General features: G+C 43.7%; 1 protein-coding gene across 1 annotated transcript in view; it reads left to right on the top strand.

The window, feature by feature from the left end:
- The window catches only part of ntn1a (netrin 1a), an 85,240-nt gene that overhangs the window by 44,566 nt on the left and 23,751 nt on the right, over positions 1-16,923 (top strand). Inside the window, exons 4-5 of the mRNA XM_014175033.3 lie at positions 11,425-11,574; positions 14,080-14,133. Coding sequence (XP_014030508.1) covers positions 11,425-11,574; positions 14,080-14,133 — 204 coding nt within the window. The remainder of the gene's footprint in view (positions 1-11,424; positions 11,575-14,079; positions 14,134-16,923) is intronic.

The following is a 16,923-nucleotide window of genomic DNA, read 5'->3' as shown; positions in this document are numbered from 1 at the left end:
GAGTGAGAGGAATTCTGGGATGGATAGGAGGCGACAGGAGGGGAGGGGGGGGGGGGCACTTCTACACACGTGTGCTCATCAGGGTTCACCAGGCAGTGGGAGGGTGTAAAGGACGGCGCAATTTCCTGACATTTTTGGCCTTCACCTCGGGAGAGAAGAGGGTAAAAAGAAAAAGAGAGAAAGAGGGAGAAGAAAGAATAGGTTTTCAAACCTCCTATAGCTGAAGGGTAAGATAACAGCGACCTAAAGTTCTGTTCAAACAAAGCCCGGTGACACCTCAAACGTGCCCCGCATTCACACACACACACACACACACACACACACACACACACACACACACACACACACACACACACACACACACACACACACACACACACACACACACACACACACACACACACACACACACTCTATAGAGCGCTTCCTTCCAAGGGCGTGTAAAAGGGAACTATTAGCCTCTGGCTGACAGTTAGAGCTCCATGTTTTCCCACATTATTCATGGAGGAAGTAAATAAACAAACTAATCAATCAGTTTGACAGAGAGGTTGTCTTGTCTGTCTGAGAAAAAAGTGCATCTGTGCAGCTCAACCCGTAGATAAGCCATAGACACTATTCACAGGAGGGATGCCTAAGTCGATGTGTTTCAACTTTTATGTTGCTTTCTTCATTTATCCACACCTGACATCAACACTACAGTATGAATGTGGAATAAGTGTCTATTTCCTGTATTGTTTGTGATTATTTGCTTGTGTCTGTTCAATGTCATGTTTTCACATAACTGCAAAACATGAATTTGCTATAAAGTTACATTTCTAAAAGATTTGACAGAAAGAGAGCGATTGAGAGTAAACCGGTTTATCCAAACACCACATCCAGCATGATTCATCCTTCTGCATGAAAAAAGTCCCAATAACAAAAGTCATGGAACCTAACGTCCATCCATCCCATTCTTACGGTGTTCCCAACTGACATGAACACTTCGGGAATGTCGATTCGGAATGCAAACAGACATCCATCACTGGAGGCTGTATATCATTAACCCCCATACTATATACCCTCCCCATCTCTGAGGCTGTCTAATTGTTGGGGATTTAACCTCTATTGTTTTTCAAATCCATCCCTTTTTCATGTGGACAAGACTTGATTCTTTCAGCACCATAACTCACTCTCATGGCGGGTTTCCCTGTGATACCTCTAAGTCTACTGATGTATTTTATCACAGTGTTGACTTAAATAATCAGATTTAATTCAATGAACATTTTAATTCAATGACATTTATTCATCAATTATATTTATTAATTCATTTATATTCATGCCACAGTGCTCCCCATATGTGTGCGAAGCTCCACTATCAAAAGACTACTGCTAGTCTTTTACCCCGATTTTCAGAACCGTAGCAGATTTTAATAAGGACCAAAATGAATAATCCATCTTACTCCCAGGTGAACCCTTTTACTCTGGCTTTTTATTAAAAATGATTTGCTTTACTTGGAGAGCTAATGAAGACCTCTGAGTCAGAGGCCACAGAGGATTTCCGAGGCTCTGTGTGTGTGTGTGCGTGCGTGTGTGTGTGTGTGTGTGTCAGAGGCCACGGAGGATTTCTCAGGCGTAGCTGAATTAGGGTCAACAAACTAGCAGGAATTCGCTAATGGATTCACTGCAGCTTTGAGTAGTTAGTTAAGCCAAAGTTGAAATGCCACTCAAAACCCTCAATACGCACAATGTGTATTTGGGTCTATAGCTACTGCAGAGCCTAGAGTAACCAACTTTATTTCTGTTGAGATTTTGCAAGTAGTTCTAGTTTCCAAGTTTAAAAAAAAAAACAGTCATAGAATGTTAGGATTTACTCTAAATTATTAATTCAATATTATGTCCATTATTTAATGGCAGGAGACTTACTATACTGATGCCTTAAATATTATGTCAAAACAACTTGTCAAAAAGCTGTGAAAAATGCATCAGTGTGGACCTCTAGGCATCTAATTCTGAACTGTACGTGTGCATCCGGGACATGTGGGGCTCTGAACGTCTCTTGACTCCTTTGATTGTACCAACTGCCAACGCTACCGACATGGAAAACTGAGAACTCTCTCTGTGCCTCCTTCATCATCTCAATGTCTTCTTTTGCATGTCTTTTTTTCTCTCTCTTTTTTCCAGGCTGGTCTTCATCTTTTTGACTCATGCTCGTAACTGCTTGATTCTCTCCCTCTTTGCTGCTGCTAACTTGATGGCCAAACTGTCCACATCTCTCCTGTTACTTTTCATGTGATGTTTTTAATGGAGGTTGTGGAATATGATATGGTTCCAGTTTTTATTTCTAGAAGATTCTAGGAATGGAGTCTACATCTGTGTTTTTTATTTTTGGAATCGAGTGAGGTTTGAGTCAAGCTTCTTGCTTATGTTCTCGAGAACGTTTACAAGCCTTAGGGCTCAGACACACCAATAGCATTTGCTGGCCGAGAGTACTTTAACACCTCTGAACGTAATTTGCGAACCGAGTGAAAAATAAAACAGAGCGCGCTGAACGATCGGGGGACAAACGCTAGATCGACATTCGGTGTGATGTGTGAGAGCTGGGCAGACGTAGTATGCAGAGGCACACAGTCTCTCTCGCTCTCTCTGTCTCTGTGATAATGAAGTTACCAAATACAGTGCTTTACCTATTATATATCAACTCCTATGAACCATCTCGTGCTTAGCTTGTAAAATTATTTAAAGTCTGGCATATCATAACTCAAGATAATTCAATGAAAACTAAAACCACGTAACTAATTTCTGTTCGCTCCTCCAGTGACATAAATACACACCATGCAGCTACACTAAAGTGACAGCAATTAAGGCCCTCAGTTATTTATTGTTCAACGGGAACCTTTGCTGGGTAGCTCTTGGACAGAATAAGCCCTTTAGCAATACAAGAGGGTAGAAGAGTACAGAGTCTTGCTTTTATATGAGAAACTCGATCACTTCAAATGACTCCCAGGTGAGACCATTGCGAAGGAAACCGAGAGCAACCGGCCATTTTGGCCCAGAAAGAACAGTGCCCAGAGCCTAGATATATGGCTTCACCCCTCATTGACTAGAGTGTAAACACAGAATGCATTTTGATTGAGGGTCTAGGCCCTAAGTGACTACTTTTGGAAGGTGCATCTTGTTTGTTTCTCCAACACATTTGTTGGTAGAGCTATAATAATATCACATTTTGGTACAGTGTCCGGGCGTGGCCCAAGGCCCACCATGCTTAGAGTTTATTGGATAGGGAACCTATTGTTGATACCACGCAGATGGTTGGGCCTAAATCCCATGTCGTATAGATAGCCAAGGTGGGCAAAAAGGTAGAAGCTCTCTGGGTGGTCTGGTTACGGATCGAACAAACACAGCACGTCAAATATTAGTTGAGTTGATGAAGAGTTTGATACGCTGGCTGCCATGGTACCGCTTTTAGGAGGTTTGTGGCCAAGTAATATTCAGATGCTGTGATAATGGTAAAGAAACTAAATCATTGACACCAGCCTTTGATCTTTGGTTATGATGCTTTAAAAATCTGACGATAAAAGGAGTGTCTGAAAGTTATTCTATTGAGAGAAATACCAAGCTTAGTGCAGCAGGGTACCATATTAGTACCATTACTTTCATCGTAATTCACACAGTAACATCAGCCAGTGTGTAATTACTTCAGTGAGTTGAACCATGAGGAACACGTTTTACAAACAGAACAAAAATGTGTCTTTGTCAAAGGAAAGTCTTACTTTCAGTTAGAATAACATGTAGAAGTTATTACGTTCTCCTCTCCGTACGTCTTGCACTGTAGAACTGTATTAACCATAAATAACATTATGTTAGGGATTAAAAAAATAGGGTTTCTCATAACTTCTCTGGAAATGAAAAATAAAGTAATATTTTTGTTGCTGTTGTCAATTATAATGACTTACATGTATTGTGTTGCATGTAAAATGGCAACTATATAGGAATAATATTATCTGTATGCCCATAGGCTCTTGTCTTGGCCAAAAGTGTGACATCCCTAATGTTTCCAATTTTTTTTAATCAATAAAATACCAAAACTTATGAAAACCCAAATTGAGATAGACATTCCCTGTATCAGATAAACATGTAATTGAAAAAAGGCCTGAGTCATGTAACATTATTTAATCTCTCCTCTCCACACATTTTTTTCCGGCCCACTAGAAACCTAATTATAATAGAACACAGACATGGCTCGGGTTGGGCCTTATCCAACAGCCAACAAATTATTCTTATAGGCACCGAACGCACAAACCCAAACTGAGGGGGAGCATTGCAGTTCAAACTTCAAATGCAAGCTTTATGGTAAACGATTGGCAGAGTTAAACAATTCTCACATTGAGCAATGATCGTCTCCTATGAAGAGCGAGCTCCGTTGAAATGCCTTCCATCACCCTTCCCCGTTAACCAAGAACATTTTTCACTCTTTTATGTGCAACTCCCTCCTCAAAGTGTGTGTGTGTGTGTGTGTGTGTGTGTGTTACACTAGTAGGGAACTCAATCCTAGCTCCATCTGAGCCTCTCCAAGGTCTTCATATAGAGGAACGAAACATTTATATACAGGACCAAGTCCCTCAACCTTCAGAGCTCCTCAACTGGCTTAGTACTTTAATGGGTTGTAAAAATCCTGGGTTCCCCAGGCTCATATAAAAAGGCCTATTCTCTCCCAGACTGCTCCTTTAACTAGCTCATCTTGAGGACCAAGAGAAGCACTTTCTCCCCACTTCAAGTATGTGTCAAAGAGGTCGGAAGGAGCTAGCCTTTCGCTAGCCCCTGTAACTAGCTCATCATGAGGGGCTCATTAGCACTTTCTCTGCAAGTGTGTGTGAATGAGGCCTGGAGGATGGAAGGAGTTAGCCTTTTTCACTAGCTAGTGTCCCTATCTCACCCAGCCATCTGGAGTAGCTGTGAGGAAGGATAGCAGGTTAACATAGCTACTTAAGTGCTAAGTGGACACACACTTAAAGCTTAAACTCTCACCAGGTGGGTCCCCAGCAGGCTGTAGCATTACATTTACATTTTAGTCATTTAGCAGAAGCTCTTATCCAGAGCAACTTACAGTAGTGAATGCATACATTTCATGTATTATAATTTTTTTTGTACTGGCCCCCCGTGGGAATCGAACCCACAACCCTGGCGTTGCACACACCATGCTGTCGTTGCAAACACCATGCTCTACCAACTGAGCCACAGGGAAGCCTTCAGAAAGGGCAGGAGGAGAGAGACACCATTGTAAATACAACCCATATTTATGTTTATTTATTTTCCTTTTTGTACTTTAACTATTTGCCCATCGTTGCAACACTGTATATAGCTATAATATGACATGAAATGTCTCTATTCCTTTGGAACCTTTGTGTGTAATGTTTACTGTTAATTTTATATTCTTTATTTCACTTTTGTTTATTATCTATTTCACTTGCTTTGGAAATGTAAACATGTGTTTCCCATGCCAATAAAGCCCTTTGAAATGAATTGAAATTGAGAGAGAGAGAGAGAGCATGAGCGAGCGAGAGCGATAGAGTGAGAGAACGAGAGAGTCAGAGAATGAGAGAGAAAACGAGAGAACAATCGAAAAAGAGCGGCCCACCTGCAGACCATGTGCGGAGCAACTTGATTTACTGGCAGGCTTAAGCTGTGGTTAGTGGGGCAGACGCTCTTAAAAACACTGTGCTAGCTCTCAGAAGCTCTGAAGAGGGCCGCACTTTGCCCTCCCTAATGCCTCCCCCCCCCCCACTCCCCTCCGCCCTACTGACAGGCTCTTAAATTTACGTGCCTGAAGACGTGCCCGATTGGCCTCGACACTTGTTTATAGGTTGTGTAAGCCCCCCTCCCCTTTTTTCTTTGTCTCTCCCTCTCTCTCTGTTTTCTAGCCTCCAACACTCCCCACCTCTCCCAGACAAAATGAGGCAATGAAACCTGGTGACAGATTGGCCTGAAAGTGGTAATCGTTACATTCGCTTTAAAGCCCGCCGGCCTGATAAGGGGAGAGGGCTACGGATTCCCCCTCCGTTGTCTGATTAAGATAAGCGAGAGTAGCAGCAACAGCTACTGACTCACATAATACAGACAAATAGAGAGAGAGAGAGAGTGAGAGGTCATGATCAGACGAGCTCCTGCATTTTTCAGCATGTTCTTTAAAAAAAGATAGATTTAGTGTTAGATAAACTTAGATTTTTTTGTCAGGAACATATACAGGATGCTACCCTCTACAACATAACCTTCACTCCAAATCAAAACTCAAAACCTACAACCTGATTTTGGACGGAATTACGGAATCACCTGGAAGGTTTACAACTACCAAAAATTATTATTCCAACGCTATACAGCAAATGTTCTGGAAAACAACAGAAACCTGAAAACACCATCCAACCAGGAACTGAGTGAGTAATGTTTAGTCTGAAGCTATATTTTATTTCCAAAAGCCAAGAAGAAAAATACATGACATTACTTTAGAAGGACTGAATGCTAAATTAAGGCTGCCAAGCTTGATACAACTTCAATTAGCACTGACGTGTCAAGTGAGAGGTGTCAAAGCCCTTTAGCCCAACAATGGCAGGAGAGTCGCACAGTCTACTCCAACCAAATGGAGAGGCCTTAGAAGCTGCATCCTGCTGTTGAGGTAACTAAAATACAGAACCCTGTGTATGTAAAGAATAAGGCAAGAAAAGATCACAAAATGAAGCTCCTTATGGAAAATCAAGAGATACTTTTTGCTGACTATTATAAAAATGGGAACATCAGCAACCTCATCTTCCACACAAACCATCCCCTGGTGTGGCACAGTGCTATATTAGCACACTGTTAAGAGGGGGGGTGTTAACGAAGGGTGGAAACTCAGGATACTAGACAACGAGGACTCGGAGTCAGCTAATATAAATCTCTATAAGTCTGGAACAGTATTGGTACAGGGCAACCCCAAACAGTTTCAACTGGACTTTCACCTAATCAAAGAATTAGCCCAGCAGGAGAAGCTCTCCCTTGAGAAAGATACCCCCACCCCGACAGACCAGACCTCTTCATTATATAACCCCACAGACGAGCAACCCCAAGCGGAAAGTCAACCTCCCAGCACCGAGTACTACTCCCTCATTGAAATGAAGGATACATTTACCCAGCTGGAGGTAAGGCAGGTGGAGCTGGAACAGCAGGTGATTACACTCCAGTCAGCACATACCCAGACAACAGTCCAGCACAACAACACCCCCTTAACCAGACCCGGAGAGCTGGAGGTGGAGAGAGACATCTGCACTCTGGACTGTGGTGCGACAACTTCAACAATATAAAAAGCAAGAGCAGGAGAGGAACAGAGCACTAGAGGAGAGGATTAGACTGCTGGAGGAGAGGGTGAGGGGGATGGCGTGTGACAGAGAACAACCCACTAGAGAGGTGGCCACCACCACAGAGAAGCCAGCAGAACAGCCCACCTCAGCTCCCGACAAAAGTCTCGACACCACAGCAGAACAGTCCACCCCAGACCCTGACCATAGCATCGACATCACAGCAGAACAGTCCACCCCAGACCCTGACCATAGCATCGACATCACAGCAGAACAGTCCACCCCAGACCCTGACCATAGCATCGACATCACAGCAGAACAGTCCACCCCAGACCCTGACCATAGCATCGACATCACAGCAGAACAGTCCACCCCAGACCCTGACCATAGCATCGACATCACAGCAGAACAGTCCACACCAGACCCTGACCATAGCATCGACATCACAGCAGAACAGTCCACACCAGACCCTGACCATAGCGTCGACATCACAGCAGAACAGTCCACACCAGACCCTGACCATAGCGTCGACATCACAGCAGAACAGTCCACCCCAGACCCTGACCATAGCGTCGACATCACAGCAGAACAGTCCACACCAGACCCTGACCATAGCATCGACATCACAGCAGAACAGTCCACACCAGACCCTGACCATAGCGTCGACATCACAGCAGAACAGTCCACACCAGACCCTGACCATAGCGTCGACATCACAGCAGAACAGACAAATGAAGAACCCCAAGCCCAGGGGATCTCGCCCCCTCTGAGCACCCCCCCGTCAGCCACCCTGATAGCCCTCCTGACAGCCCCCCCACACCCACTGAGGACATACACAAGACACAGATTGTACTCCTTATGGACTCAAATGGGAAATATATACAAGAAAAAAATACTTTTTCCCAAAGACAGAGTGTCTAAACTCTGGTGTCCAAACACCCAGCGCGCCCTAGACCTTCTGTCTGAGGACCAAGAGGTGGTAGTCCCACAAGAGCTGGTAGTCCCATTCACCAAACTACTAGGTGATAAACAGGTAAGGGACTCAGGGTGTATGCTAATTTAGTATAACCAACCAAAAAAGGCCTGTGGTGTTGATGGTATCCTCAATGAAATTATAAAATATATAGACAACAAATTCCAATTGACTATACTAAACCTCTTTAACATCATCCTTAGCTCTGGCATCTTCCCCAATATTTGGAACCAAGGACTGATCACCCCAATCCACAAAAGTGGAGACAAATTTGACCCCAATAAATACCGTGGGATATGCGTCAACAGCAACCTTGGGAAAATCCTCTGCATTATCATTAACAGCAGACTCATACATTTCCTCAGTGAAAACAAAGTACTGAGCAAATGTCAAATTGGCTTTTTACCAAATGATCGTACGACAGACCACGTATTGACCCTGCACACCCTAATTAACAAAACATACAAACCAAAACAAAGGCAAAGTCTTCTCATACTTTGTTGATTTCAAAAAAGCCTTTGACTCAATTTGGCATGAGGGTCTGCTATACAAATTGATGGAAAGTGGTGTTGGGGAAAACATACATAAAGTGGTGTTGGGGGAAAAACATTATAAAATCCATATACACAAACAAGTGTGCGGTTAAAATAGGCAAAAAACACACACATTTCTTCCCACAGGGCCGTGGAGTGAGACAGGGATGCAGCTTAAGCCCCACCCTCTTCAACATATATATCAACGAATTGGCGAGGGCACTAGAAAAGTCTGCAGCACCCAGCCTCACCCTACTAGAATCTGAAGTCAAATATCTACTTTTTGCTGATGATCTGGTGCTTCTGTCATCAACCAAGGACGGCCTACAGCAGCACCTAGATCTTCTGCACAGATTCGGCCAGACCTGGGCCCTGACAGGAAGTCTCAGTAAGACCAAAATAATGGTGTTTCAAAAAAGGTCCAGTCGCCAGGACCACAAATACAAATTCCATCTATACACCGTTGCCCTAGAGCACACAAAAAAACTATACATACCTTGGCCTAACCATCAGCGCCACAGGTAACTTCCACAAAGCTGTGAACGATCTGAGAGACAAGGCAAGAAGGGCATTCTATGCCATCAAAAGTGACTGACCCAAACTTAAGGAAAGCTTTCACTATGTACAGACTCAGTGAGCATAGCCTTGCTATTGAGAAAGGCTGCGTAGGCAGACTTGGCTCTCAAGAGAAGACAGGCTATGTGCACACTGCCCACAAAATGAGGTGAAAACTGAGCTGCACTTCCTAACCTCCTGCCCAATGTATGACCACATTAGAGACACATTTCCCTCAGATTACACAGATCCACAAAGAATTCAAAAACAAACCCAATTTTGATAAACTCCCATATCTATTGGGTGAAATACCAGTGTGCCATCACAGCAGCAAGATTTGTGACCTGTTGCCACAAGAAAAGGTCAACCAGTGAAGAACAAACACCATTGCAAATACAACCCATATTTATGCTTATTTATTGTCCCTTTTGTACTTTAACTATTTGTACATCGTTATAACACTGTATATAGACATAATATGACATTTGTAATGTCTTTATTCTTTTGGAACTTCTGTGAGTGTAATGTTTACTGTTCATTTTTATTGTTTATTTCACTTTTGTATATTATCTACTTCACTTGCTTTGGCAATGTAAACATATGTTTCCCATGCCAATAAAGCCCCTTGAATTGAATTGAGCGAGAGCAAGAGAGAGAGAGAGAGAGAGAGAGAGAGAGAGAGAGAGAGAGAGACTGGCTCATAGCCTGTATGAATCAACCAAAATACAAAAGCTTCTCATAAAATCTTGTACCTAATCTCAACATTCTCTGGTCATTAGATCCAGTCATTTAGTAGAGTTCCAGTTAAAAGCAGAGGCTAAGCAACATTCACATAACATTCCCACCATGGGGAATGAGAATACACATTGTGCTCTGTAACACCAGTGTAACCGCTTATACCCACAAAACCTCAAATTGCATAGCTCAAATTGAGACCTTTGATGATTCTCATAGTGACAAGTGACACTAGAGAGATGGAGGGAGGGGTCATTCTGAAGGACAATTACGCCCGCAGGCTAAAACCCGGCATCACTGGCTGAAACCCAAAGTCATTTTCTGAAACCCAACATCATTGGCTGAAAACCAGTAATTTGCTGAAACCCCGACATCGTTGGTTGTTCTATAGGACATACTGTAAACATTCAACACGGAACACAGCCCATGGGATGCACACAACCAGACCCAAGTCACATAGTTCTGCTTCCCTGGCAACAACGTCTCATGGAGCTTAGGGGCTTGGTGACTAAAGGAAAGATTAATAGAGAAGTTCTGGTATTGATTAGAATATAGGATTTGCGTCATGTGTGACATATCGTTATGGTAACCACGCCATGCCTGGATATGACAGCACAAACAAACACAAGGAAAGACTTTGCCTATAGTTTACCATTATATATTATCACTGTTTATCTGTTATTGAACACTTTATTAAACTTGATATAGTGAGTTTAGTTGGCAAGATAGACCAACTGTGGGTTTAGTTGAAAATAAAGACAGGGGGTTGGGGTTAGCCTAGTGCAGGCCAAAAAAAGTTGCATTCCTGAAGCATATGTCTTAGATAGACTCCCCAGGCAGAGAGGAAATGTGACAGCCATTTTGGTTCCAGACTCAAACCACTGATTAATAAAAAACAGCCAATCAGGATTATCACTCCAATTTAATCATCTAGTAAACACAGTCGCCTACTCTATTCTCCTTCTTTCCCACAAAAAAAGAGCTAAGGATTCCCAGCAGTCAATGTCAACTAGTACTGTATTCCAGTTTGAATATGCTGAGTGTATGTTGTTCGTGTGTTCTTGCAGCGATGGCACTGCAAGTCAAGCTTGTTGTGTTGTGGACCCAAGTAAGTCCTGTCACTCTTCCTGCAGCAAGCCTCACAAGCTTCACTGTCTCTTCTGTCCTCGACGCTCACGTTTCCAACCCTGTTGTTACCACCACCACTGCTGTTGTTGTTTTGTACTGTATCTGTGCTCTCTCTGTATATGGGTGTTACGTGTTTTTGTGTCCCCACCCACGCCAAACATGTGTTCTCTTACCTCTTCTCTTCTGTTCCTCACAGCATGTGATTGCCATCCCGTGGGTGCTGCTGGCAAAACCTGTAACCAAACCACGGGTCAATGTCCCTGTAAAGACGGCGTGACTGGTATCACGTGCAACCGCTGCGCTAAAGGCTACCAGCAGAGCCGCTCGCCCATTGCCCCCTGCATAAGTACGTGGAACCCAGCCTTTCCTAGTTGCCTGAACTTGCCTCACCAGCCACATATGACTTTTGCCCATTCCATCTCTATGCTTGAAACTTTCATGCACACCTCCACAAAGAAAATTGTCAACTTACAAAAAGGAACAAACTCACTCAACCAACCAACCACCAACCCCCCTCCCAACCAACCAACCACCCACCCACCCTCCGTCCGTCCCTCCCTCCCTCCCTCCCTCCCTCCCTCCCTCCCTCCCTCCCTCCCTCCCTCCCTCCCACCCCCCCACTCTGTCCTGGTTTGAAAAACACACTACATGGCACAGAATCCTACTTTTCTTCTTTCTCTCTTCCATTGGTTTCCTCAGACAAGCGTTTAGTCACAGTGTTCTGACCAACCGGTAAATCTGAAAGCTAAAATAAACAAATCATCCCCCAGAATCCTCTGTGAAGCCTCAACCTCCCCATGTTGACAGTCCCCATAAATCCAACAGTGCCAAGTCCAGAGCCTAGTTAACGAACACCAACTCTAGGATCCACCAGTGTCCCTCATTGGCTAAAAAGGGAAAAGGGCCAATGACCAAGGGCAATCGGCATTTGTTTTCAGACCCCAAAACAATACATTTTAATTGCTGCTTTTGGTCAATAAAATGATGATTTGGAGGTTAAACAAAAGCTCTTATGAAATTAATTGTTCCGAAGGGATATTTTTGGCCAATGTCCAAACCAAGGGGATAATTAAACCTACAAACTCCATTGGAATCTGATATCTTTCATTTTCTTGGGAAAGTCACGCCACTCAGTCGGAGGTGTGAAACTTGGAGATGCTGAGGTTCCAGCGATCAGATCGGATCAACACAAATATTTAGTTTCTTCAATAATTGCTAAATAATCTTTTTTAAAGCCCTTTCCATTAACATTTAGCGATACTGAAACCTCTTGCCAATTTCAGTTTTAATAGGGAGGGATAAAATGTCATATCTCTGACTTCATATACTTTCCAATGTAGAGGGCCATAAATCAGACCATACGAGTTGATTATGAGAAACAGGCTCATTATTATTATTATGTGATCTGGCACGCGTGGCTGAATCCTGATCGGCTATCAGGGCTTGGCAGGTCGATTAGCAGTTACACAGAGTAATCAGTAGGGAGTAAAAACCCCATGGCCTCTGGCAGCAATTTTTCTTCTTGTCACAAGACAGACGCTTTGATTCTTAATGAGAAAATAACAAATTAGGCCTGTATAAATGAAACAATTAAGGGAAAGGGGATACCTAATCAGTTGTACAACTGAATGCATTCAACTTAAATGTGTCTTCCGAATTTAACCCAACCCCTCTGAATCAAAGAGGTACGGGGGGCTGCCTTAATCGACGTCCACGTCATCGGCGCGTCCACGTCATCGGCGCCCGGGGAGCAGTTGTTGTTGAGGGTTAACTGCCTTGCTCAAATGCAGTACGGCAGCGACCTTTTGGTTACTGGCCCAACACTCATAACCACTAGGTTACCTGCCGCCCCTATGATTAGTAAACTTTTCGATTCCTAATGTTTATATACAGTATACAGTACTGTATACTATACTGCCCGATTGGGATAAGTCCTGCAACCTAATCCAATCAGAGGAGTTGATCAAAAGACTTGATTCTTTCTTCCTTTACCACGCAGAATCTTCATCTATGCATGACGGTACACTGCTATTGTACTCTCTTTTCCTTTCCTGTGTATCTTATCTAGCTTGCCACCCTTTCCTTTTATCTATGTGTTCTCATACAGCTGTATCTGTGCTTCTCTGTCCTTGCTTCCCCTCACTGCTTACTCACCTGTTTCGGTGGTTTTATCCCCCTTTTGCCGCCAGTGTAACAAAATGCATTATGTTTTATATCTACATCTAATGTTACCATCCTGCTCCTTTGGAGATAATAGGAGCTCTCTTTATGCACGGCTTACTTCAATGTCAACTTCCTGCCTCTGTGAATAGCCGACACGAGAGGGTGAAGTAGAGCTGAGAGAATGAAGTCTTGGATGTAAAACCGCAGATACCTCGTCGTGGGGGCGAATAGAGGCGTGAGGGGAGAGACGTTAACAGATCTCACACCCCTCCTGCTATCGTCCCCTCCAGATCTTAAGATTGCATCTCGCTGTTCCCCTTTGATCTGATCTGCCAGGTAGCTCCACCTGTATGGCATTCATTTTAGGAAGTCCTCCGTTCTCAGACTTCCTAATATGGATGCTGTACAGCTGAGAGGGTAAATCTCTACAGGCGAAACCTAACCAGTAACCATCCCTTCGTACGGTTACCCCACACAGCACGTCTACATCTACTGAAAAACTGTAGATGGTACACTAATACTAAAGCTTGTCTGCTGGAAAATAAACGCTCTTATTGTATACTCTTGTCTTATTTTACATAACTCTTTCATCAAAATAACAGTTGTCTTTAATCCTATGGCAAATGTATTAAAACATAATGAAGCTCATTTTTGTCTGTGTTTGTGCGGTGTTTTTACCTGGAAACAGAGATTCCCGTTGTTCCTCCAACAACCACAGCCAGCAGTACAGAGGAGCCAGCAGGTGAGTGGCTCCAGTCTGTCCTTATCTCTCTGCTTGTGTGATCCTAATATTGCTTGTGTGATCCTAATTCCTCTGCAAGATGGGATTATCAGAACATGTTCTTGAGACTTATTTGTTGATATCAAACTGTTTAAATGCCACTGGCTACACCTGTGGCTACTCATAATGCCTGTAGCTAGGATTTGGTTTACAGTGTGTATTTAGGCTGAACAGAAAACAGAAAGAACCGCTCTCCCTCTCTTCCATCCCCACCCCTTCTAACTAAACATTTCCTTCACGTGAAATGTTAGTTAGAACGAGTACAGTTTAAATTGGATCCCCGTTGCCTCCCCCCTCGCTGGAAGTTCATAAATATTAAATCAATTAGCCGTTGCCTTGGGATGTAGCTCCTTTAATCTTACACTCTTCATCCAATTAACTGTGTAACTGGAACACAGTGGGGTGTAACAGGAACGCAGTGGGGTGTTGGCACGGCAACGCTCTGGGCCATGATATTGTTGATCTGTTGATTTTGTCTCTCTCTCTAAGAGGAAAAGAGAGGGAATATGGTAGAGAGAGGAAAGGAGAGGGGATATGGTAGAGAGAGGAAAAGAGAGGGAATATGGTAGAGAGAGGAAAAGAGAGGGAATATGGTAGAGAGAGGAAAAGAGAGGGAATATGGTAGAGAGAGGAAAAGAGAGGGAATATGGTAGAGAGAGGAAAAGAGAGGGAATATGGTAGAGAGAGGAAAAGAGAGGGAATATGGTAGAGGAAAAGAGAGGGAATATGGTAGAGAGAGGAAAAGAGAGGGAATATGGTAGAGAGAGGAAAAGAGAGAGAATATGGTAGAGAGAGGAAAAGAGAGGGAATATGGTAGAGAGAGGAAAAGAGAGAGAATATGGTAGAGAGAGGAAAAGAGAGGGAATATGGTAGAGAGAGGAAAAGAGAGGGAATATGGCGTTCTGGTGCTAATCAGGGAAGCGAGCTCTTTCTCGAATTCAGGAGAGAGGATAGGAAAGGAGAGGGAAATTCTTCCAAATTATACAGTGTGCATCACTCTCCCACCAGCTACTGTCAAAACACAGCAGTACTGTGTATATATAATTGAATGGACTACTTCCTTAGTTAAATCTTGTTAATTAACATGGAGATTAAATGGAATTTGATGGCACTTTTATATAAACACCTGTTAAACTTGAATATTAAGCCAGAGACATGGTATGTGATATAAACTATTCAGGAAAGAATGTAAAGAACCACATTACAAATGAGCAAAGATGACAATGAAGATTTGTCACGAGTTAGTCAACGCAAGAACCTGTCAGGGGGCATCGCAGGCCACATACTTATCCCTTGCCCCTAGCTTGTGGAAAAGTGTAGTCATAGTGGTGTTCCTCTCTCAGACAGCGAGAGGAATCGTAGCGTGCGAGAACACCTGGCAGCTGTTCTCATTTCTCTACTGCTGCTCTGACAGATCAGATTGACAGGGAAGTGAGGGTACTGCTGGTGTCGGAGAGTAAAGCCCTTTTTTTCTCTTTCCATCACTCCTCTTCTCTTCTCTCCCTGTTTCATGCTTTTTTTTGTAATATCACCAAATCAATACAACAAGTATTGACCTTACTGTGAAATGCTTACTTACAAGCCCTTAACCAACAATACAGTTAAGAAAAGAGAGTTAAGAAAATATTGACTAAATAAAACTAAAGTAAAAATGTAACACAATAAAATAACAATAATAAAGCTATATACAGAGTACCAAGTCAATGTGCGGGGATACAGGTTAATCGAGGTAAAGGGATTATGCATAGATAATAAACACCGAGTAGCAGCAGTCCGGGTGGCCATTTGATTAATTGTTCAGCAGTCTTATGGCTTGTGGGTAGAAGCTGTTAAGGAGCCTTTTGGTCCTAGACTTTGCGCTCCGGTACCGCTTGCCATGCGGTAGCAGAGAGAACAGTCTATGACACTGGAGTCTTTGACAATTTTTTGGGCCTTCCTCGGACACCGCCTAGTATATAGGTCCTGGAAGGCAGGAAGTTTGGCCCCAATGATGTACTGGGCCATACGGACTACCCTCTGTAGCGCCTTATGGTCGGATGCCGAGCAGTTGCCATACCAGGTGGTGATGCAACCAGTCAAGATGCTCACGATGGTGCAGCTGTAGAACTTTTTGAGGATCTAGGGACCCATCTTTTCAGTCTCCTGAGAGGGAAAACGCGTTCTCGTGCCCTCTTCACGAGTTTGTTGGTGTGTTTGGACCATGATAGTTTGTTGGCAAAGTTGACACCAAGGAACTTGAAACTCTCGACCCGCTCCACTTCAGCCCCGTCGATGTAAATGGGGGCGTGTTCTGCCATCCTTTTCCTGTAGTCCACGATCATCTCCTTTGTCTTGGTCACGTTGAGGGAGAGGTACGCACCCCTGGGGGGCCCACATGTTGAGGATCAGTGTGGCAGATGTGTTGTTGCCTACCCTTACCACCTGGGGGCTGCCCCTCAGGAAGTCCAGGATCCAGTTGCAAAGGGAGGTGTTTAGTCCCAGGGTCCTTAGCTCAGTGATGAGCTTTGTGGGCACTATGGTGTTGAATGCTGAGCTGTAGTCAATGAACAGCATTCTGATATAGGTGTTCCTTTTGTCCAGGTGGGAAAGGGCAGTGTGGAGTGCGATTGAGAGTGCGTCATATGTGGATCTGTTAGGGCGGTATGCGAATTGGAGTGGGTCTATGGTTTCTGGGATGATGGTGTTGATGTGCGCCATGATCAGCTTTTCAAAGCACTTCATGGCTGCCGACATGAGTGCTACGGGGCGGTA

The sequence above is a fragment of the Salmo salar genome, chromosome 02, assembly GCF_965601325.2.
Source record: "Salmo salar chromosome 02, fSalSal1, whole genome shotgun sequence".
NCBI lineage: Eukaryota > Metazoa > Chordata > Actinopteri > Salmoniformes > Salmonidae > Salmo > Salmo salar.
The sequence above is the reverse complement of the archived record's forward strand: the minus strand, read 5'-3'. Positions and strand labels throughout refer to the sequence as shown.